Source organism: Girardinichthys multiradiatus, chromosome 9, assembly GCF_021462225.1.
Source record: "Girardinichthys multiradiatus isolate DD_20200921_A chromosome 9, DD_fGirMul_XY1, whole genome shotgun sequence".
Lineage (NCBI taxonomy): Eukaryota > Metazoa > Chordata > Actinopteri > Cyprinodontiformes > Goodeidae > Girardinichthys > Girardinichthys multiradiatus.
This window is the reverse complement of record NC_061802.1, coordinates 30,873,455-30,898,767: the sequence shown is the minus strand read 5'-3', so window position 1 is coordinate 30,898,767 and position 25,313 is coordinate 30,873,455. Positions and strand designations below refer to the sequence as shown.

Here is a 25,313-nt window from a genome sequence, read left to right as displayed (position 1 = left end):
AATGGAATAGTCTATTCAGCCTACAGAAAACGCACTCAGCAACCCTTCAGCAACAAAAGATAATGGAAAAAAATATAGAATTTTTAATATTTGATACGAACCCAACACATCTGAACCTCTTACTCAACCTGTCTTGCAACTTTTAAATTTATCCAAATGAGTTGGTCTCCAGGCCTCTCTGCATATTTACAGAACGATGTTTTACACTCAGAATAGTGGCAGAACTCCATATCTGAATGTGGCACATCTTTACTAAGGTCTGGAAAAACCCCAAAGTCTCCCCTACACTGTTCAGGAGCAATTTTCTGGGTCTTCTTGCTGATAGCTTGGCTTCACGGGTGTCTTCTAATAAAAAATAAAAAATAAATCACAGTTAAATGTAGTAGTTCTTTGATCAGGAGGGGGCTAATTATTTGCTGAGCCTTCGCCAAAGACCATAAGTGACGCAGCGTCTCCAAACTTACACCTTCAGGCTTGACAAAAATTTGAAGCTGCCCACAAATTACGGTCAGATGAGATGGAGCTACATGAGAATTTTTTAAAACGGCAGTCTAAGTCTTTTAAACATACATGTTTACTATATATGGCATTTTTTCAGTGTCATGGTTCATCACACCAAGCACGGGGGTGGTAGCATCCTACTATGTTGATGTGGAGGTGGGGTGTATCCATAGTTTGTTCATGACCATAGAAAACACGTTTTCAGGGTGCAACTTTAACCAAATATTAAAGGCGATAGAAAAGGTAGAAATTGCAAACAAAGTCCACTAAGAAGGACACTGATGATAAAAAAAACAATACTAGGGTTAAATATTGTTGAACTATCTGATATTATTTTAAAATACATGATAATAAAGTCAGGCCTTCTCCAAACGAATCCAAATAAATCGTCTATAAAGCTCGCTTGGAAAAGAGTCTTTAAAAAGGGTTTGAAAAACAACCTCATTGACGCTACTGTGGTGGAAGAATAGCAGCTATTGTACTGCCGGACCGAGGAACAGCTCTCTAATTTTAATTCACCAAGTTGGTGGTCATATAATGAACAGTTACTGTTACACATTAAACATATTTTGAAGATTTTATTTCGTAATTCATTTCTATAATTAAGATTTATTTTGAAACTACAGTGGTCCCCTGCCGTTAACTGACAGTGGTCTAGCACTTTCAGTTTAGGTTATCTAAAAATCTGTTTTACAGTAATACAGTAGAATGTATAAATATTAATTAGACGTGTTTTATTTTTTGAGATAAGATAAGACCTGTAGAAAGCTGGAACCTACAGGGCACCGCCTAGATTGATGTAGTCTTCGTCCCATCCATTGGGGGCTTATTTTTTATATTATTGCAGGATTTGAAAGCATTATTCCAATATGGAGGAAGCAAATCGCAGAACTTCTACAGTGTAGACTCCTACGCCCCGAGTCTCCCCCCGCAGTTCATTGGTCCATTCAGCAGGTTCAGCACCACGGAGGGTGAACAGCGACACTCCGCAGTTTCATCGGATCGGGATGCCGTGGAACCTGCTCAGCGCGGTTGCTATGACAGCGGGTTTCTTCTTTTTTTACTCTGCATGACACTGTTTCATCCATCCATAGGAAGTATCAACAACCATGATATTTCTCAGTCTGATCGGTAACAAGCAGGCGGGTTCGTCTTATCTTCAGAGGAGGTCTTGCATCGCGGATGTTCGGATGCTTCACAGATATCGCTTATTTCGCCTGGTCTGCTTCGCTTCTAGTCCAAAGGCATGACGGACTCTAATGACACCATCCCTCGGGTTCTGTCCAGCTGCTTCATCTTCTCATGCACAAAGCTGCTCTCGCAAATACAGCTGCCGCCGCCCGAACACCGGGTCTCCCAGCCGGCGCCCCAGTGTCCGCCGGTCCCTCAAAGCCTCTTATGACATGACAGCTCCGGGCAGGAGGACCAGGATCAAAGGTTGCGGACAGGGGTTGCAGAAGGAGCACAGATGGGTCAGATCCTCAAGGAAAGGGTACAAAGAAACTGAAGGTTTCCGTTTCAAGCATACCTGCTTTTAACCAGGGTAGCAATCTTCTGGTTTGGAGCCTCCATGGATCAGAAAGTCCCTGTGATCCTTATTCTAATTCTGATCTGCATACCTTCAGCGTGGTGAGACCCACCTCTGCCTCCTCGTCTCATCTGATGTACGGCCTTGTAGTGTTGATACTGGTCGAGTCCCAGCCAGCTGCGAGGTTCCCCGGGCCTTTGAGGTTCTCCTTCTCCTGCACAGTCATGGGTTGCATTCAGAGCATTGCCTGCAACAAGTCGCGAATCAAACGGGAAAACATCGTGGTGCACGACCTGTCAGCCACTATAGACCACTGCCCGACAGTCATTGAGGAAAACTCTCCCATTGTGCTCCGATACAAGACGCCCTACTTTAAAGCCGCTGCCCGGATTGTTATGCCCCCTATTCCGCGCAACGAAACCTGGGTAGTGGGCTGGATCCAGGCGTGCACTCAGATGGAGTTTTACAACACCTACGGGGATATCGGCATGTGAGTTAAAACTTCTGTCCCCAGAGTCTCCATCACAAACAAATTGATTTATTACGCAAATGAAAAGTGTTATTTAGGCAAAGCTCCGCCAGCATGCAGATGCCGGTGCATGGCTCTGAGAGTTGGAGCATTTGTGCACGCAGCAGGTTAAATGTACTTGTCAGCCTCCTTCATTCAGACGCCCACCGACAGATTTTGTTCCTGTGACTCTGTCACGTAAATAGAAAAGCTGCTATTAGATAAAACAACATTTGCTGCTCGCTCTCTGGCACTCAAGCTGTGCCCACGGGGACATGTCGTCCCCCACAACACGCACAAACACGCGTTATCTTCTTTTTCTTTCTGCTCTCGGTGGAGGAGGACGCTTTTTCTCTGTCTCCCGCACCCCTCCCATATCTGCCCTGCTTCAGCTCTGTGTCTTGTCTTCTTGTTGCTTCTTTGTGCTGAGGTTTTTTGCAATCTCAAACTGTATCCTGCTAAGGATAAAGTGTGAAATATGATTTTTTTTCTCTACTTTCCTAATGTGGCCTCTTTTCTCATCTAACAAGGGCAGCGCCTGAGCGTGGACAGCAAAGCCTCGGTGACCCGCCCCCCTTGTCTTGTGTCATGATGTATGTTTGATGGGTTGTACTGGAATTCTAATTTCCCCTCGGGGATCAATAAAGTATCTTGAATTTGAATTGAATTGAATTGAATCAGGGAAGGCATATGTGAGGGGGTGTTTAATCCTGCTGGGTCCAGGTCTAAGATGGGTGTACTGCATGACCCGGGCAGAGGAAGGGGCTTTCGAATCATAAAAGCTCAACAAACAGGAGGAAGAAAGGGCACCAGATGACCAAAGTGAGAGCAGAACAAAGAGATTATCATGCACTGACAGGCATGACATTGGCACCTCTAGTAAAGATGTGTAAAGCACCTTAAAACTCACCTTGTATTGCATTAGCTGAATATTACCTTTAATATACTCATTAGGGGGTGGGGGTTGGAGGGGTCCCAGGTTAAGGCACAATTGTTTGAATAAAATCACCGGGTGCACAACTTTTTTTCAATTGATAAGAGTGTCTAAGAACTACAAATTTCAGACTTTCTGTTATCCTGGCGTATAAATATCAAGTAGCAAACAGGCTCAGTACTTTGAGCCACTGGCAGGACAATCAGCCTATTTTATCTGGCCACTATGAAGAGTGAAAAGGAAGGTAAAGGAGGTCAAAATAAAGTTCCTGGTAATAAACTGCAGCTAAGAGTGGCATCTTGCGGTCACAGAGTCTCTATAACAACCATTAGACACTATCTACTATCTAAAATTGGGTTATGCTGGAACAAACAATCCAATTGTGTCTGGGGAGGAACAAAGGAGGAACTCACTGTTGAGTATGGTGGGGAATGTGTGATGCTGTGGGCCAGTTTCTCTTCCAAAGGCCCTGCGAACCTTGTTAGAACCTTCATGGCATTATCAAATCTTTGAAATACCAGGACATTTTACATACGATCTCTGACAGAAAACTATACATGGGTCTTTTAACAGGCTAATTATTGAAAACACATGGTAAAATCATCGCAGAAATGGTTCATCGGACTGAAGACCTAAAGACATCTTGTGCAATGAGATGAAGAAAAAAGAACATAACAGAGGATGTAGGAGGAGATTGTGCAAAGAGTGTTGGTGAAAGATCACCCTCTCTGTATGTTCCACCCTTACAAAATGTAGCAGGAGCAGACTGTCCTGCTGGCCAAAAGGCGTTGTATAAAGTATCAACTGCAGGGAGTGCCAACAATTGAAGACCATTATTTCCTAAAAAAAAAAAAAGGTTATAAATCCTTCCTTTTTGCACTTATTCTGGGAATTTCCAAACTATCAGAAAATATTCAGAATAAATCCCTTTCCAATAACCATAAAAGTAACATACAATAAAAAGGAGCACAACAATCAAACAAGATAGTTACACCTTCAAGAGGAGTTATGTTGGGTTATATGATCAACAAAAAGAATGGAGTTAAAAAATGAAGCATTTAATTCAATTTTAAGCAAGATCTATGCTGTGATTTTGTTTTGCATTATTTTAGAAATATCCAAATTCTCCCATCATAAAGCATCAACAGTAATTAACATATTGAGGTGTTGAGTTGTTGTAACTTCTCTGCTGTCTGATGTCTCAGAAAATTATTTTAATGTTGATAAAAGTCCTCAAAAGGTTTTAAATTTCTTGCAGGAAAACAGGAAAATTGTGTTTTCTCTCAATATCTGAATAGCAGTTCCACAACAAAATGGCACTAACTAGATCAAGCCTTCTCCATCATGTGCGTCTCAAATGTAGCAAGTCCTTACTTTACAGCACAGTAGGGTATGCGACTTTTCACTTCAGAGTCCCTCTTTTATAACAGATCATGGAAAGTCTAAACTCAGGTAAAACATGATTCATGGTACAGGGACTTTATGATTTATAGATCATATTTTGGTGCACTGGCCACCCATTCAGGGTGTACCCTGTTTCTTGCCCATTGACTACAGAAGATGGCCCCCCCACAACCATGGATGGGTGGCTGTTTCGTTTTGTTTTTGTTGACAAAGTACTTGATTGATGATACATATCGCTTGAGTTTATGAAACCAAAGCTTTATTTCTGTCTCCCCGCAGGTCAAGCTGGGAGCTACCTCAGCTGCGAGAAGGTCTGGTGAGGGCCATCAGCGACTCCGATGGTATCAGCTACCCCTGGTACGGAAACACAACAGAAACCGTCACCATAGTTGGCCCCACCTCCAAGCCATCACGCTTCACCGTCAGCATGAACGATAACTTTTACCCCAGCGTCACCTGGGCGGTGCCAGTCAGTGAGTCCAACACGCCCTTACTGACCAACATCAAGAGGGACCAGAGCTTCACCACCTGGCTGGTGGCGCTGAACACCACATCGAAGGAAAAGATCTTGCTGCACACCATCAAGTGGAGGATGAGGGTGGACATTGTCGTGGATCCGTCTCAGCCTCTGGGCTCCAGAGCCAGGCTGGTGAGCCGGCTGTACCAGGAGCAGCCACGGGTGCTGGGCCGCATGGAGCCCGTCCCTCCTAACGCCATGGGGAAGCCAAACGCCAACGATGCCCAGGTTCTGATGTGGAGGCCAAGGAGAGGTCCTCCACTTGTTGTCATTCCACCTAAATAGAGCGAGGAGAGGCTCTTTATAACTGTTTTTGCTACAACATCACAGTGAGACACAGATGACTCAATATGATAAAGAAAGACTGAAACAGAGTCAAGTATTTAATTGTTGAATCTGTGTTCAAATTCTGAGTGGACAGCTGCCTTAATTCCCCACTGCTGCCTTTGACTATCCAGAAGGTTTCAGCCTCTGCCTCTGGTACTGCTGAACTATGGAGATCACAGAAGTTCACTCTAACCCAGCACACCAGAGAGGAGTGCTGTATAACTCTGAGAAAACACCATCAATGCTGAGATGTAACGTTAATCTTTGATGTAGCTCCTCAGGCTCAGGAGGACATGATCAAGCCTTGACATGGGCAGTTAAAAAAAACAAGGTTTACAGCCTTAAAGATCCTCCAGTCTGTGTAGATAAACAAAGAAATGCGCTGGAGGTGAAGGTCTAATAAAGACAACTCTAATGTGGGAATTAATTGATCATTTTCATTTCAGATGGATAATGTGACTGTAGGTAATCAGGTGTATTTGTCTGTGCTGATTTGTTTTTATAATGGAGCCCTCAGAGCTGGGTTCAGGCTTGCTGCTGTCACACCAGACTGCCTCATACACACCAGAGGCCTCATTCCAATTAGCTTTGGATTCAGCTTTCAGCACGCAGATCACAGGAAGTGTAGGCGAAACATTTACCTATGCTCATGGACATACTGACGGATGAATGAAGCCAACAGAGAGATTTTTCTTTTCTAGTAGCGACTTCATCCAAGCGTCCCAGTTTACTCCAGTTTTGCCTTTGCAAAGCCAGAGATGCCTGCCGATGTCAGCATGCAACAGTAAAAGCGGATTTTCAGGCCTCTCCTATTAGATTTAGAGAAGGAAGACGAACAAACCCCCGTATGACTGTTTGTTAGAAAGGAAAGGTATGAAATAATTACAATTTTGGTAGTACGACCATCCCTCAACCATTTCACATCCTCAAACCCTCTGCCTCCACATTCACCTCCATAAATTCATAGTCTTTCAATACTACCTAAGGGGGCTTGAATAAGGTAGTAAGCTACCAGAATAAGGTCAAGCACGGGAATTCAATTATCTTGGCATGGTGATGCTAGGCTGGAGCTGTAGATGGTTTTAAATGTGGGGTTTTATCTGCAGTAAAGATTACTGGTGAAAAAAGAACTAAACCAAAAACCTAGAGTCATTGCTCCTCTGCATCAAAATGAGTTAGCTGAGCTGGTTTGGTCATCTGATCAAGAGGCCTTCTTTTGGTCGTTTTCCAGGCACATCCCACAAGAAGAAATCCCTCTGCAAAGTCCCAATAGTCCTTGTTGGGAGTTTGCATCCCTTCTGGGGATTTTTCAGAATAAGCTAGAAAGTGTTGTCTTTGGGGAAGAGATACCTAAGCTTGCCTAATGGATCAGTTGAAATCTCTGAAAAGCAAAGGATAAAGGATGGATACAGTCATGGATAAACTTTTTTTTACAATATGTAAAATGTATACACAGATTTTTGTGTTTTTAACCAATAATGAACAGTTTCTACACAGGTTTGGTCTTTGACGGCAAACTAAATGTAAACATAACTGAATGATTACAATGATTAAAAAATATATATATTCTCTTTAATTTATTACACATAATACAAAGACATCATCTCAAAGGCAGATACTGAAACACAAAGTAGATAGTGAGGCAAATATATCCCTCTGTACAACACTATGTTTTTAAAACCATGACAGAAACAGCAACGGGGTTTTAAATGTAAAAGGTGTCTGGTTCTTGTGTAAATTAAGGGTTTTTATTGCGTACTGGTTTGATGTTCTTGTACTTTTGTTTCACCTTGTTGTCAGCAGATGACAGCAATGGCAAGCAGGTTGGGTCAGTTTGACGTCTGGATTTTTTTACTAGAGATTTGCTGCTGTAAAACACTTGGAACAGCACTATCAGTAAGGGTTGCTCCAGTACAGTACATGCATAAATCCGTCAGTATTAATGGTGCCTTGTTTGATTTGTAACTTTAACATGTCATGTGTGTACTCACGCACCTCACCTCATTATATCCGTAGTGGATTCGTTCTGTGTTCATGGATGGGCAGGCCTCTCTTCAGCCTGGAGGACACAGAGTTAATAGTTAAAGCTTTTGCTTTGATAGTGACATATAATCTAAAAAAGATTGAACCTATGAACAATTTACCTCTGATCCTATTTCTGGGATATTTTTGGTTGTTTTTCCCCTACATTTAAATTTTTTTAAAGGGTTGTAGCCTCTATGCTGACTTTTGTCAGTCTTTGTTTTACAGAATAATGTTTTTTGTGCAGTGCTGTCAGGGGAGTTTTAATACTGTTTTATAGCCTCCTTCTGTTGTGTACAGAAACTTTCCAAGAGTTTCTGGATCTTTTATGGATATTGAAAAAGAAAAATGACAAAATCCTCATTTTGTGCAAAAAAACATTGAAGATGTTTCACAAAGCTCTTGTACAAAATAATGAATGGTTCTCCCTGTTGATACTTCAAGAGCACCTCTTTAGTATGCTTTGTATACACAGTAAAATCCCTGATCTGCAGATATAGACCATCAAGTTAAATTTTTTAAGAACTGCTGAGATTAAATTCAAAACAGGCAAATCCTTGAAAAAATGTGAATTTTCACTTTTTATATGTCCTATTCAGTTTAATTGTAATTTAAAAATGTGTTTAAAATGATTAGAAGTTTGTTTCTCAAAATTAAAAAACCTTTAAAGAACATTTACACATATATTTGCTCATCACCCAATAAAGTGCAGAAAATTGAAATTTCTTCATAAGTGCTTTGAAAAAATGGGATTTTGCATAGCTGCTGTGAAAATGCTAAACTGGTTAAAAAAACGACCCGATTATATGAATACTGCAGGTATAATATTTACCATGCTGATGAGCTGAACCAAAAATTAGAAAATAACAAGAAAATTCCCCTATGCCTAAAGTCGACCCAGTTCACAATGCTGTTGATTTATTTTACATTTTACAAGACATAGCCACCTGCAGCCACAAACTCTTCACTATTTTGCCAAAAGTATTGGGTCACAGCACCAAATCAAATCAAACGCAAAAATCTGAAAAGTGCGGCATGCTTTTGCAAATCTATGTGCTTTCACAAAGTCTGTACGTTGTTGGACCACGACTTGCTGCAAGCACAGCTGTGAGTGTTGTAGGGTATGTCTCTATCAGCTTTACCCATCTAGAAAGTAATTTTTTTCCAATTTGTCTTCTATAAAAAAGCTCAAAATCAGGTTGGATGGAGAGCATCTGTAAACAGCCATTTTTCTTGCCTTGATGTAGGTCTGCGCATTGATTAAACCAATCTAACACATGAATCTGCTTTGATCTAAACCTTCCTTCCTTTGTAGCTCTGACTGTATGTTTAGGGTCATTCTACTGGAAGATGAATCTCATTCCCAGTGTCCAGCATTTTATGGGCTCTAACAGGTTTTCTACCAGGATTGTCCCATATTTACCTCTATCTATATTCCTATGTACTTTGATCACCTTTCTTCTCCATGGTGAAGAAAGGCATTCCCATAGCATAATCCTACCACCACCATGTTTTTTCATGGGGATGGTGTGTACAAGGTGATGTACATGGTTAGTTTTCTGCCCCTCATCATCTTGCATTGAAATTTTAACTTTGGTCTCATCAAACCGGAACATCTTATTTCACATCATGAGCACCCCTGACCTATCTGCTGTATTCTTTGGTTTTCATGATGCTGTTCTCTAAACAAACCTCAGAGGCCTTCACAGAACCGTTGTATTTACACAAAAGGTAACCCAATTTATTATCAGATGACTTGTGAAGGTTGCACTTGATTTTATTTAGAAGTATCAGAGTAAACAGGGCTGAATACAACTTCATGTCACACTTTTGGTTATTAGTAAATATATGCTCTACTTTGTGCTGGTCTATCATGTAAAATTCTGATGTTTTGGTTGTAGTATGACAAAATGTGAAAAAGTTGAAGGTGTAGGGACACGTTTTAAAGGCTCTATATTCTAAGGCTGATTGTAGGTCTGTAACAAATTCCATTCAATCAATTCAAAAGTGATTCAAATTTGTTTTTGCTGAAAACCAAAATGGATAAATGCAAAAAGATGTCCTAATGATTTAAATACAGCCGTAGTACTTCCTCTGGTATCGTGTCGTTTTCTACGGCCTCATCAACACAAAAACATGACTGGTGAACAGCTGAGCCCATCCAGAGGAGAAATGGATGATGTTCCCATCTCATTGTTCCCATTGCTTCTTAGTTGTGGTGCCAGCGGAACGAGCCTTCAGGCAAAGACCCACTCACCTCATTTTCAGAAAGGCGCACAGCCAGGTGTGTTGTAACACAGATACTTGGGAAACGGATACACCTACCTTAACCACAACACAGGGGCAGTCGGTGAAAGATCTGAGGATTCAAATTTCTGAACTCACGCTGACAATCAGGAAAAAAACATCAGAGCAGCACTTGTGATGGAAGAATTCATTATTATTCAACAAATTCTGGCTTTTATAGTGTAAAAATAGTGAAAACTGGATTGTTTCAATGAACAAAAATAAAGGAAAATATATTTATATCTGATCATACCTGTTATCTGTGTACGAGGGTCTCAAAAGTCTTTTTCTCAGTGGATGAGTTCGCATCTTCATATGGAGATTATTTTCAAGTAATCAAAGTAGCGAAAATCACATATTTGGGTGTGATGAAATGAAAATAAACTGATTATGGAGATTTTACAAATGTTTGAAATGAAGTAATTTAGATGTCTTAACTTATATTCTTGTTAAAACCTCTCAATCCTTTTTAGAATTTAAGTTTAAATCTAAAAAGTAATTCTTAAATTTAGAGAAGATATGTTTATAGTGGTCAGTCAGTTATATGTGGAAGCTGGGACAACACTGGATAGAGGAAGGAGAGAGAAAAATAAAACAAAATTAGAAAAGTAAGGAGAAAAGAAATTAGCGTAGAAAGAAGGGAGGGAATGAAACAAGAACGTAATGACAGAAGGAAGAAAGTAAAGGCAAAAGGAGAGAAGGAAATAAAGGATTCTTGTTTCAAACATTATCTGTTGTTCTATTTAGTTGTCTTTATTAAATCCTCAAATATTTTATATAATCTTCCATTTTTCCTGATTCACGACCCTCCACTCCAGCAGAATCAATATTTAACACTCCTGCAAAAAGGTATGCCCCATCTCCAATCTCTGCTCCAACATCTTCCTTTCAACAAAAGTCAGGTTTTCAATTCATTCCAGTCAGATTCACAATTTTATCTGATTTGGACAAACCTTTTTCTCAACCAGTCTTTGTCAGTAAGGAAATCTGCCCAGATCCCGGGCATCTAATCGAGCTCCCCTAGAAACCAAAGGTTCTTCTAAAAGACACACAAAGAAGAAACTGGTTCTAGTCTTACTAATCTGAAAACAGTCCAAAAAAAGATAGAAAATTACTCTTTTCTGAAAACAAAGAAGCATCCAGGCCTGACTCCTCTCCACATCTTAGAATAATCTAGTTCATGGTTTCCAGACATTCTTCCCTCGGAGTTGGCACAACTGAATAAATATAGAATGAAAAACTTAACTAATCAAAGAATGGAGTAAGGAGAGAGGAAATAGATAAAGTAAAGTAGGGAGGTAAGCGAAATGTAAGGAAAGAAAGAATAAAAGTTTCTAGAAAACAAAGAAGGAAAGAAGAGTGTAGATGGGAAATAATAAAATAATTATAATGAAAAAGAGGAAGGAATGAAAAGAAACAAGGTCAAAAGAAAGGGAAAAGAATGGTGGAACAAAAGAAGTAAAAGTAAGGAAAAACGTAAAGTAGAAAGGAGAAGGGAAGAAAACAAGTGAGGAAACAAAGAATAAAGGAAGAAACTAACAAAGAAAGGAAGTAAAGAAGGAAAATTTTGACATTTATATGGTGACTGTGGCTCAGTGGGAAAAGTAGTTGTCTTGAAATCCAAATGTTGTGGGTTCAATTCCAGTTTCCTCCTGCAACAAGTTGATGTGGCCTGGGCAAGGCACTTAATCTTAAGTTACCTACCAATATGCAGTGAGTGAATGTGGCTCTAGTGTAAAGCTTGTTGAGTGGCCAATATGACTGGACAAACTAATTAAACTCAATCCGTTTACCATACATCACTCCATTTATATGTATCCAGACCTGGAAAATACTTGGGTCAAAGTTCATACATCCTGCTTAGAAATGGTAAACAACAGAACAAAAATATAAAACAAATATTCATTCAAAAAAAAGCATTTAAGCAGCACCTTTAATTTCTTCCTGATTGTCAACACAAAAACAGAAAAATCCCACTAGACTGTCACCAGTATAATGTGTTTTAATACATTCCAGTCTGAATATACCTGTTCATATGTGTAGCACAGCAGGAAAGTTCAAACAGGAGCCACACAGTAGTCCACACTCTTAAGTTAGACACTGTGTCCTTCTATAAAAGCTTCACATGTGGACAATTAAAATAAACGTAATAATTATACCCGCTTTATCCCAAAGTAGCTCAGAAAAACAAAACAAAAAGCCAACAAACATTAAATCATAAATACCCTCAGCAGATTCAGTTTTTGATTGTTCAGCCACAGCAGAATATACCTCCAAAACATAAGAGCTTTCCATCATCATTGGTCTAAAGAAACAATGTAAACCTAAGCCTAAAACAAAAGACTGATTCAGGTTGCTTTTCCCACGTTCCATAATTCATTAAATCACCAGGTTTTCCTTTAAATGGTGTTACAGAACCTGTTGGGTTCATTCAATAATGAAACATTTTATTCCAAATAGTCGTGGGTTTGATTCCAGCTTCCTCCTGCCATATGTCGATGTGCCCCTGGGCAAGGCACTTAACCTCAAGTTGCCTACCGATCTGCGTATCGGTGTATGAATGTGTGAGCGTTAGTGAGTGCGATTGGGTGAATGTGGCGCTAGTGTAAAGCACTTTGAGTGGTCTGTATGACTGGAAAAGCACTATATAAATTCAGTCCATTTACAGCTAAATCCAGCTGGCTGAGAATGTCAGGGTAACTCTCCTGTCACTGAACCCCTCCGAGTATGGTGACAAAGACCTTTTACTGAGTGTAGCTGAAGAAAGAAAGCCATCATTTAGAAAACATAAGGTAGGATCGCTGCAACCACTAGTGTCTTAAGACTCATCTCCTCAAACGTGTATAAAGCACCTTTCATCCTGACTGGCACCCTGGTGAAGATACGTAAAAAGCCCTCAAATGAAGGAGATTTTGAGAAATCTAACCTTTGATTCAAGTAAACGTCTTCAGTGGGAAATGTTACAAAATAATAGTTTTTCACAAACTCATTGTTTCCACCCCTGCTGTTCATACGTTGAACCCGCCTTTTACCAAAAGGGCATCACTTCCTGAAGGCTGAAGCATACAGAGAGAGGTCATCTCTCTAGATCGCCCTGGGTCCTCCCTTATGCTTTCTTCTTCTCAGCTCTCCAAACAGGTTTTCTACAGGTTTTAGGTTTGTGGAGCTGGGCATAAAGAAGAAAGCTTGTCTTTTTGGTGAACCATCTCTGTGTTCATATGACCATATGGTTAACATCACTAACCTGTTGAAAGATCTGATGTTGACCTAATTCCAGTTCACTGGTAGAATCCATGATGCTATGCATGCTAACAAGGTTCCCAGGCCCTTTAAAAGCGAAACAGGCCCACAGCATCACAGATCCTGAGGTGCTTTTCAACATTTATATCTTCTGTTTCACCCCTGCAACATTTGCAGTGGAAAACCCCCAGTCTCATCTGGTTTATCTGGGGGCCACAAGGTTTCAATTTTAATCCCGGGAGACTTTAGCAAACTATGTTTGTGCTTGTGACTGTAGTATAAAAAGGCTTAATGATGTCAAAGAGATTGCTTTTAGACAATAAAGTGGTAAAATAAAAGTACAGCCTTGTTCATTCCAGTCCCAGCTGATTTAATCTTTTTAATTATTGTTTTTATTTATTATGTTAGCAAGAAGCTACTTTCTACAAGCCTTTTAGCAACTGATAAAGATCATCACATAGGTGTCTTCCATGAATGACATGTTTTCCAGTGTTTCCCATTTTGAAGAGTGGCTTAAAGAAAAGGGCATCAGTGTAAAGTCATATTAAAATGTCATGGAAACATAAAGGATTGCATTTATTTTTAAATTGAATAATAGGGATTTTAGAAAAATAATGTAGGATTTTTTTCTCTAATAAATCCGCTTAAATTAAAGGGTTGATTTTTAAAACTTGCTCAGAGAAAAATTAGTCTCATTTATGTTAAACCTTTTTTTCCCCATATTTATTAAGGGTGCCATAAAGTGTGAAGGGCATTAATATTTCAAGTCTCCGTAAAGGTCGCAACAGCTGAACTACACTGGAGCATTTCAGTCAAAGTTATTTTACCTGTCAGAGTTTACTGGTGTGAAAAACAATGTCTCACATCAGGGCTGAACGTTTGCTTCCAGAAGGTAAACACGAACATGGACAAAACGAGCAATAAATACTGTGGCTGAAGAGGAGCCCTCTTCCTCTGCAATCATTTACTGCATGGGTGTGTCTGACGTGGCAGTTAACAGTTACTGGTTGTCAAACTGGTCCTTCATGAACATAATCACTCTGTCCTTTTCTTGTAGACGTGGCAGCCAGGACTCTGCACTCTGGTGCAGGATCTCTGCTCCAGTAAAAAGAGAGGAAAGAAAAACACACTCGAGTTTTCTTTTTTTTCCTCATATTGCTTCTCCTTCAGAAGTGAGGCACTTTCGGTGTGAGTCCAACCACAGTGTTGTGCTTGCCTTTCCTTTCCCAGCTTACAATATGCGATGACTTCCCCTTCTTCCATCCCCTCACCACTCTCTCTGTCATTTCTCCTCCACGCAATCTTGAGGCTTCAACAGGACCTCCTAATGCCGCTGTTGAGTCCGCCTATGCCCTGCTGGGGTTGGCGGGTGGCTTGCCTTCATAGCCATACAGGAAAGTGGCGGCGATGACCAAAACTGCCCCGAGGAAGAACACACTATGGAAACAAAACAATCAGCTTCAGAAACTGAGATTACCAAATAAAACAAACACGACATACGGGAAAAAAAAGGACAGTTTCCTTTACCTTGAGGGGTCAAAGTCCTGCAGCAAGAAGTAGGATATAAGAGTGGAAAGGATGATGGAGAGTGACGTGGCAAAGCCTTTCAGGATGTTGTCTGCATACTTGATGACCGCTGCTATGACCAGACCACCCAGCGCCTGGAGAAACAACAAATACACAGGCACAGATGGACAAAGGCCCGACCTGAAGGGGCTGACAGGGTCTTTTCAACAAAAGTGGATGTGCTTGTGGGTAAATCGCACATGAGATCTCTTGGTAGAGGAGAAAGAGTTACCTGCAGGGCTACGACAGTCCAGGTGATTGTGTTGTATCCCTGAAACATCCCCGACTCCCTGACCCTCTCCCCATCGTAGGCTAGCATCCCAAAAAGGCCAAACACGAGGCCGAACATCCCTGGAGGTATAAACACACACAAACAATAAAAAGAAGAATATATATATTTATTTATTTATTTTTGGTAAAAAATCATTCGAAAACTGCCCTCTTAAGTAAGTCCTAGCTTGCTCAGACCTGAACTCTGGTCTGAGGCACAACATTTGTTTTGAAAACCAAAAAATAAAAAACAAGTTTGATTGCTGTAATTTATAGTTTAGGATTTTTAAAACCTTAAAATTGTGTGAACCGCATGACTAGTGCCACCTGTTGGTGGAGGGAAATTGATTAATTAATTAATCTTCCAGGAAAGTCTCAAGATTATTTTTGCGAGTTAACTTTTGTATAAGTTTTAAAGGAGAGAATAATAATGTAAAAAATCTGCAATCATAACGGGGTTTCATGCTTCTGTGGGCATAGACCTTTAAGTGTTGAAAGCTATTTAAAGCCAAGAAGTTTGTTGACGGTAAACAAGTTTAGCCATTGGAGAGCATTAAAGTATGTTTACCCTGAATATCCGCTTCCTGAGACTGTTGTACAAAAACACAGTTTCTTCAGTCAGAGGCCTCTTTAGATCTGCTGTAAGACAGACTTCTACAGGAGATCCTTCCTGCCCACAGCCATCAGCATCTCTTTAAGCAACAGCTCTTTGAAGAAACCTGCATATTATGAGTTACAACATTTGATTTCCCTTTGGGGTGAATAAAGTATTTTTGAATTTGAATTGAATGAATTGATTTTTACTGGGGCCAAAAAAGTAGCTTGGGTTTCATGGTCTTAAAACAAAAAAAAAACACAAAGTCAGCAGTACAGACTCCTGCCTCAAATGTTTAATACAGGTGAAAAAGCTTTGAGCTCCCAGGAGGAGTCACAGGAGCTTGAGCACATGCCTCACATGTTGCACGGTAAAAATAAACCCAACAGGAACATTTGTCCTAACGGAAATTTATAGTAGGGAAAGAAAACCCAGCTGCCTCGGTTTTAACTTTGGATACAGTCTATGGAAGTGGTGCCTACATCAAGACATGTGCAGCAGCAACACCATACAGCAGTATACCCCAGTAATGATCTGTTCTGATTTCCCATAACTCTGTGTACGATGCTCCACTGACCGAGCTGGATGTTGCGGACCCACACGCTCTGTTTGCTCTCCTTTAGGATCTTCTCAAAGTAGACACCGGCAAACCCGCTGGAACAGCACGCGACCAGGACTGCTGTGACCCCGACGAACTGGGAGCCTGCAGAGAGGGCCTCCTTCTCTGGGGCCGCGGCAGACTCAGAGGGCCACTGTAAGTACAAACAAAAAACAGTCCGATTTAAGCATGTCTTTCCCTCACGCACGGGTTGTTTTAGAAGTTGGAAACATGGTTGCGGCGCTGATGGTGTAGGGGCGAAGCACGCGACCATATGCAGACGCTACAGTCCTCGAAGCGGCCGTCCCGGGTTTGAGTCCCGGACCTGGCGACATTTACCGAATGTCTCCCCCTCTCTCTACCCCTCTTTCCTGTCTGCCTACTGTCAAAAAATACAAAATAAAGGCCACTAGTGCCGAAAAACATATCTTTAAAAAAAAAAAAGAAGTTAAAAACATGAAGACAGACAATTTGTTTTGCAAAACTTCAATGTGGGTCAAGTTGTGAACCTGAGATGATCTTCACCTCAGCATAAACTTGTTAAAGTTAAAAACTACAAAACAGAGCAGGAAATTCGAGATATTTTACTGGATGGAAAAATGCAGTATAAGAGACTATGATACAAAAACACAACCACTTCATTATAATGTAAGGCTTCATTTCAGTTTTCCACTTTACGTAACAGAAGCAGATGGTCACAGATGTATTGCACACTGTGCTCACGGTCGGGTCCATCTGGGCTAACACTGCTTGTTCCCTTTGTTACAGCCCAGCTTCACCTTATGTTTATCCCAGATAAACTCCTGTAGAGCTCATTTTAAGTTTGGCGACTGAGAAGTTGAGCTAACAGATTTACAAATGGTCGAGAAAAATCGTGTTTTCTGCAGATGTGTAAAAAAGCATAAATCTGGAAAAAGAAAACACTCAGAGCTCCACCAATGCAAATAATCATGTATTAAATTCAAATGGATGCCTTATAGTAACACCTGGCCAATATGAAAGTAAAAGGAGACTAATCAAACAATACAGATTGAATCACAAGTCTGTGCTTTGGATCAGCCAACATATACCTGATAGAAAAGGCTCCAACCCTAGTCTCATATATTCACAGCCTGGTCCTTAGATTTATAACCCTAGGCGTCTGAAATTCATACGCCGGCATCTTCACAGTTTTGCTGAGTTGTGAGAAAACTGTTCTTTGTGCTCTATGTGCTGCTCTAAGCTGGAAAAAGGTGCTAACAGACAAAAAAGGGAGATAAGGAGCAGTGGAGCAGAGAAACAAATATTTTGGAGCTATAATATTTTTTCCCCAATTAAACAAAAAGAGAATTAGTTTTATGACAGAATCTAGAATAAGTTTTGTTCTAGATAAAAATATGATTTATTTGGACAGTCTGGGTGAAAAATAATATCCAGACAAGAATAAAAGGCATATGGAAAACCAGACAATTGCGGCATTTATAGTCTTTCCTTTCTCATTGTTTGAATTTGGAGTCTGCTGCCAAGAATAAACACAATAAAACCTTCAGGTGATGAGCTGATAAAGATCACAGTCGTGTTCCTCCACTTCATCATCAAGCATAGCAGGAATGACTTCCACAATACTTTTACTGCCAGAGAGCGGGATGAAGTGATGCAAAAAACATTTTTTTGCCTCACATTTAAAGAACTTTTAAATGGTCATAATGATCAGCTTATAAAGGCCAGAGGCTTTATAAAAAGTGTCAGAAGCCACCAAAAATCAGCCTCATCACATACTTGGAAACATTGGTCAGATAGAAGATAATGACACAAAGATGTAGATCATTTCTTTTTACTCAAATATTAACATATTAAAAACCATTTAAAAAGAGGCTTGAAAACCAGCACTTAAACTCAGGAAACTTGTGTTTGGCTGATTATTACTTTCTTGTTTCAAAGCTTTTTGGCAACAAATCTCAGTCTGCTGGAAAGATTAAAATATAAGATTTATTTCCAAGAAGCATTGTGACAAAAAAGCAAAAGGAGGCGTGGCCCTGATGGTGTAGGGGTTAAGCGCGCGACCATATATGGAGGTTACAGTCCTCGAAGCGGCCGTCCCGGGTTTGAGTCCCGGACCTGGCGACATTTACCGAATGTCTCCCCCTCTCTCTACCCCTCTTTCCTGTCTGCCTACTGTCAAAAAAAATAAATAAAGGCCACTAGTGCCGAAAAACATATCTTAAAAAAAAAGCAAAAAGAGGACCAAAGACCTTTTTTTTTTTTACTCTTTGTTATTAGTTTAGTTGGTTTTTTTTTTGACCCAGTGAGACTGTAATACTTCCAGTTCTGACATTTGTCTATGTTGGCTTCCATCACTGTACTGCTTTTCTCCAAAAATAATATATATAGCACGACAAAGTCTTTGCCTAGCTTTATATAGGGCTGTTATCCTAACGATAACTGAAACTAAAGCAACATTATTCCACTTTTTTCAAGCAAACTAAAACTAAACAATTTACTTTACCTGCACAAGAGCTACTCCAGCCATTAGGACCAACAAGGAGAGCCACTGGTAGACACCCAGCTTGCGGCCCAGCATGGACACGGAGAACAAGGCGGTGGTCAGGATCTTCAGCTGGTACGTTACCTGAAGTAAAAAAAAAAAAAAAAAAAAGACAGGAGAATTTTATTTTATGCAGCACTAGGGGTCTTTATTTTTTGTTATTTGAAAGTAGGCAGGAAGGAAGTGAGGTGAAGAGAGGGGGAAGATATGCTGCACAGGTTGCCGAGGTCAGGACTTCAACTTGGGACAGCTGCGTTGAGGACTGAAACCTCTATATATGGCTCGCGCGCTCCACTCTGAGGAAAATGTTTTTAATATAAAACACAGATTTATCAGTCGTCCCCATTTTCCCTTGGTCGTACCTGGTATGTGGCAGCATCCAGGTTGGACAGGGCGACGTACAGCAGATTGTTCTGCAGCGTGTAAATCCCAGACGGGATGGCCAGTTTCAGCGTATCGACGGGTTTGTGAAGGATTTCCTGCCGCAGGATGCTGTTCAGAGCTCGGATGCTGTAACCTGGATGATGGCAGCAGAACAGGGAGAGCCATTTTTACCGAAATCCAGTAGCTTTTCTGGGATAAAATGAATGCAGTAATGAGGTTGCATGTGGGGATTGTTTGCCCTCATATGCGTGCAGCAACAATGAAGTTGTTGCTGTTCTTAGTTCCAAGAGAGTTTCTGGAAACTGTGAAACTTTTTTAAGAGAAATGTAAAATTTGAGGAAGTTACATTAGTTTTTGAGTGATTATTGGGCATAACAATCGTTGAGCCGCTAAACTGTTCATAGATGTCAAGGTTAAACTCGATTTGTATTTGGTCTAAAAGTTTTAGAAGTCTATAACAAGTCTAAACATAAAACTTTGGACAAGAATGAGAAGCAGACGAAAAGCAGAAGGCCAGCTGGGTTCTAACCCAGGAGCGATTACTGACATAGCGTCTTTACCAGATGAGCCACACACATTGCTATGTGCAAACAACATACGTCAACTCCTGCCATGCATACCTGTGCTAGGGAATTACTGTCACCTTTTTTGCTCTTTTACAAATACTAATCCAACTCCATTCCTCATCTGCCCTGGAGACGTTCTGTTAGCGCTGCGTTATGATGGAAACTGTGAGTTGACATCAGATCCACTGACATGCTGCCGCTGTATGAGACCCTAGAAGCTCTTGTTGGAAGTTATGATTCATGCTCAACAACTGACTTTTTATTACATGAAAACAAACATAACTTTGTCTCTGGTGATATCCAGAAAATATCTTCCTGTCGGTGTAAAGCCTGCACAGCTCATAAGTCTAACACCTTACAATTAAAATATCTAATTGTCACGTTATAATTACCTCTAGTTTCTTGTTTTTTACATGTTTTAGTCTAAAAAAAAATAAGAATATATTTTTTTCCACACATTAATATTATTACCTCTACAGCAAAAAGGATGACACTCATTCATGCTAAATCCAAAGAAGCTGACCTTTGGCATTTTTCCTTAACATTTCTGTAAACCTTACAGATTTTTAATTCTAAGTCAAGACCGGAGAGTTTTGTTTGCTCTGAACCTAGATGCAATACTTTATATAGGTCTACATCAGGTCTATGTATAGACGTAACACTCACTGATGTCAAAATGGGCTCTAGTGAAGCATCAAAGTTTAAATGACGCTAATATGGGGCCCCTAAATCAAAGTCTGGGTAGGACCCCGAACATCTTTGGATCGGCTCTGGAATCAATACTTTCATGCTGGTAAAGACCTCTGAACATCGCACCCAGTGTCACTCACTGTGCTCCTTGAAAACGAGCAGCACACAGGCGAGGATCTTCATGACCTCGGCCACCACCACGGCTGAGGAGGCCAGGTACCGCGGGCCCTCGGCCTGCAGGGTGCGGGAGTACCGCATAGTGAGCACCAACGAGGTGGTCTGAAACACCAGCACGCCCAGGGAGAGGTACTTCAGCCGGGCTGACGCCATGGCTGCCGAGCAGTGGAAAGCTGCAGGCACAGAGAGGAAACACAAGACAGTAAGAGGACCCAGACTGATGGGAAGGAGGACTTGGAAACAGGAGCAGGTGAGAAAAGAGGAACCAGACAATTTATCTCACCGTTTCTTTAAAGTCAGCCCCGCAGGTTCCCCACAACATATAGTGGATCCTTCTGTTTGTAGTTTGAAGCTCAGTTTGTGGCAGACTGATCCTCTCAGAGAGACAGTGGAGGATAAACCCAGCTGTCAAAACAGCAGCTCCTCAACAGCCCGTCCTTTTAACACCGTAACTCCTTCCGGCTTTCCGTACTGACCGTAAGGACGCTCACAGCCATTGCAGTTCAACTACACTTCAGAAGAGACACGTACAAACAACAGAAAGGACTTTAAAGGAGCAATCTCATGCTTCTGAAGGTCCTCGATCACTTCCTTGTTCACGTCTCTTCTTTGTTTGTTTGTTTTTTCCTTAAGGGTTGACTGTGGTACCTTCTTCTTCTTCTTGTATTATTTTTGGCGGTTGGCAAATAACTTTATGATGTGCATTACCGCCACCGACTGGTATGGAGTGTGGTTCTTCATGGTTTTAAATCTTATTTACTATTAAACAATCAAATTCTATTTATTCATTTAGTAAAAAAAAAAAAATCTAATTATAATTTGAATATGCTTGCTACCTAAACTTCTTTGCAAAGTATCTATCAAAATAAAATTTTCTTTAATACTTTCAAATTCTCCTTAAAATTGTTCTTTCTTGTTCATATTTCTGACACTTCAATATTACATGTTCTATTGTTTCCTCCTCTCCACAATAATCACATTTTCCTGTATTATGTTTCTTTATTTTAAACAATGTAGAATTAAGTCCTTTATGTCCAAATCTTAATCTTGTAATTAATCCTCTTTTCTGCTCCTTCTTCCTGTTCTTACTTCTCCTACTACCTTGTTGATTCTGTAAAACCATCTTCCTTTCTTTTCTTCATCCCACCTTTTTTGCCACTCTTTCCTGATTCTCTGTTTACTTATATTTCTCGCCTTCTTTGCTATCCTGTCCGCCATCTCATTCCCTCCAACTCCTACATGTGCTGGTACCCATAAAAACACTAATATTAATCCCATTCTTTGTATTCTAAATAAAGTATGTTTTATTTCCAACAAAATGTCTGGTCTACCCTCTGAATGATTATGTTTTAAACTTAATAATGCTGAACTTGAGTCTGAACAAATGATTGTTTTTAATGGTTTTATATCCTCCACCCACTGCACTGCTAGCAATATGGCTAATAATTCTCCTGGATATACTGATAATCCATCTGTAATTCTTTTTCGTACCTTTTATTTTAAATTCTGGTATTACAAATGCTACTCCTATTTTTTCATCTGTTTTTGATGCGTCTGTGTAAATCTGGACATAATGATAGTAATTGTTTATATATTCTTGTATTATACTTGAATCTAATCTACATTTCGTATCTATTTTCTTTTCCATCAACGCCATATCCACCACTGCTTCTGGTAACAGCCACGGTGGCACTACTGGCAAAGGCAACATTGAACTTATTTCTTTTTCATATATTTGAAATTCTTCTGCTATATTATTGATAATCCAACCAAAACTCTTAACTTGTTTTTTTTCTTTTTCCCAGCATGGTTTTAAAATATCACGTGTGGGATGATCCGGATTATTGCTTTGTAAGTTTATCCAGTAATTTATTGCTAACTGTTTCCTTCTTAGATCTAATGGCATCTCTCCCATCTCTACCTGAAGTGCTGCTATTGGACTGGTTCTGATTGCTCCTGTACTAATTCTTAAAGCTTGATGTTGTATATTGTCTAATTTTATAAGATGAGTGTTTGCTGCTGATCCATAAATTATACTTCCATAATCAATATTCGATCTAATTAATCCTGTATAAAGTCTTTTTAATGATGTTCGATCTGCTCCCCAATCAATACCAGCCATACATCTCATAATGTTTAATATTTTTTTGCATTTATCTATGATTTTTTCTATATGTACTTTCCATATAATTTTTTCATCAAACCATATACCTAAAAATTTTATATTTTTTACTTGTTCTAAAACTTGATTGTATAATTTTAGTTTGATATTTTCTCTTTTCCTTTTCTGTGTAAACACCATTACTTTTGTTTTTTCCACTGAGAATTTAAATCCCCATTGATTGGCCCACTGTTCTATTCTAATAATCTCATCCTGTATTTTCTTTTCAATAAGTTTGATATTACGACCCCTTTTCCATATAGCTCCATCATCTGCAAATAGTGAGCAACCAACTTCCTTACCAATATTTTTAAATACATCATTTATCATTATAGAAAACAATAACGGACTTATAATACTTCCTTGAGGAGTACCATTATCTACTATATATTTACCTGACAATTCTTGACCAATTCTTACTTGTATTGTTCTATTTGATAAAAAATCTTTAATCCAGTTAAACATTTTTCCAGTAATACCCATTTTATTTAATTTAATTAATAATCCTTCAACCCACATCATGTCATAAGCTTTTTCTATGTCAAAAAATACAGCTACTACATTTCTTTGTTTATTTGTGCTCTCCTAATTTCATATTCTAAACATAATGCAGAGTCATTTGTGCTTCTCCCTTTTCGAAACCCATTTTGATTTCTAGATATATATCCATTAATATTTAAATACTATGTTAATCTATTATTAATCATTTTTTCCATTATTTTACAAATATTTGATGTTAATGCGATCGGTCTATAATTTTCTGGTTTTGTGTTATCTTTTCCTGGTTTAACTATTGGAATAATTATTGCTTCCTTCCAGCTCTGTGGCAGCTCTCCCTCCTCCCAGACTTTATTGTATAATTATAATATTTTTTTTTTTTGCTTTGTCATTGAGATGTTCTATCATTGTATAGTAAATTTGATCTTTTCCAGGTGATGTATTTTTTGTTTTCCTGCTTACAAAGTTCAATTCTCCTTTTGTAAATGGTTCATTTATTAATTTATTCGTATCTACGTTATTTCACATTAAGTCTTTATATTTCATCTTTGTGATTTCCTAGCCTTTCTTTCCCTCGTCACTAATATTACTTGAACTATGAATTTTACTAAATGTTTTAGCTAATATTTCCGCTTTTTCTTTATCTTCCGTTATAATTGTATTATCTATTTTTAATATAGGATATCCATATTCTTTTCTAATACCATTCATTCTTTTAATTGTTTTCCAAATTTGGTCAATTTTTGTTTCTCTCCCTACGGTATTACAAAAGTTTCTCCAATATTCTCTTTTTGCATTCTTAATGATCTTTCTCACTTTTGCCTGCTTTCTTTTGTACTCAATTAGGTTCTGATAAATTGCGTTACTTTTTAACATTTTAAATGCTTTATTTCTTAATTTTATTACTTCACTACAATCTTTTGTCCACCATGGCACAATTTTTTTATCGTTCTTTCTTCCTCCTTTTTTTATTGATTCTTCTGCAGCCTGTAAGATTTTTTTACAGATATTTATATTTAAACTATTTATATCAATTGACTCATCTATTTCTTCCAATTTCTTTTGACTTAAATATTTAAATTTTTCCCAATCAGCCTTATTAAAGTTCCATCTTTTATATAATCCTGTATTCCTGTTATTTATTAATATTCCTGTTATGATTTTAATGGGGTAATGATCACTACCTACTGTTGTATCTTTGTCAATGTCCCACTCACAGTTATTGGCTAAACAATTTGATACTATTGTTAAATCAATCACAGACTCTGTACCTGTTTTTACATTAATTCTTATTCCTCTTCCATCATTTATACATACCAAATTTTTCATTTCCATTATTTCTTCAATAACTTGTCCATTTTTATCATTACATTTTCCCCATAATGTGCTGTTAGCATTAAAATCTCCACACCAGACTACTTTTCCTTCTAAATACCCCATTAATTCATCGATCAACTCAAATGATAATATTTTACATGGATTATAAAAATGTATCTTACATTTTTCTTTTTTATTGTAAATTTCAACTACTATGTATTCTAAATGTTTACCTTTTCCTAATATCTGATATTGTATCCCTTCTTTTATAAATATTCCACATCCTCCTCCACTTCCTTCTTGTCTATCCCTTCTGATACTATTGTACCCTTTAAACACAAAATCTAGGTTTGGTTTTAACCATGTCTCCTGTATACATATAATTTCTGGTTTTCCATCAATTCCATCTCTATACCATTTAAATTCCTGTCCATTAGCAATTAAGCTTCTTTCATTCCACTGTAATATTATCATATATTTCTATCAGCTGGGGTTCATCCTTGCCTTCCATCTGTTTCCAACTTTCTATTAATGTATTCCCTAGTTCCTTCTTTAAACCCTAAGAACTTTTCTGCTCCTCTGACTATTATTTTAATCTTTTCTGTTTTGTGTTTAGCCTGTTCCATGCAGTTAATGACATAAGCTACAAATAATATAAATTTTTCCACAGACATTGTGACTTTTTCCTCTGATTCTACTT

At 39.0% G+C, this 25,313-nt stretch overlaps 2 protein-coding genes across 2 annotated transcripts; one reads left to right on the top strand and one right to left on the bottom strand.

The window, feature by feature from the left end:
* Positions 1-952: 952 nt before the first annotated feature.
* On the top strand, positions 953-10,309 carry fam78bb (family with sequence similarity 78 member Bb). Its single transcript, XM_047373914.1, has 2 exons — positions 953-2,519; positions 5,155-10,309. The coding sequence occupies exons 1-2, from the start codon at positions 2,164-2,166 to the stop codon at positions 5,675-5,677; spliced, it is 879 nt and encodes a 292-aa protein (XP_047229870.1). The 5' UTR covers positions 953-2,163; the 3' UTR covers positions 5,678-10,309.
* Positions 10,310-11,941: 1,632 nt separating this feature from the next.
* slc35a3a (solute carrier family 35 member A3a) lies at positions 11,942-21,304 on the bottom strand. The gene is made up of 8 exons (XM_047373775.1): positions 20,921-21,304; positions 20,601-20,810; positions 19,183-19,337; positions 18,782-18,904; positions 16,276-16,450; positions 15,066-15,184; positions 14,795-14,928; positions 11,942-14,704 (listed from the first exon to the last, which is right to left on the bottom strand). The coding sequence occupies exons 2-8, from the start codon at positions 20,788-20,790 to the stop codon at positions 14,614-14,616; spliced, it is 987 nt and encodes a 328-aa protein (XP_047229731.1). The 5' UTR covers positions 20,791-20,810; positions 20,921-21,304; the 3' UTR covers positions 11,942-14,613.
* Positions 21,305-25,313: the final 4,009 nt, after the last annotated feature.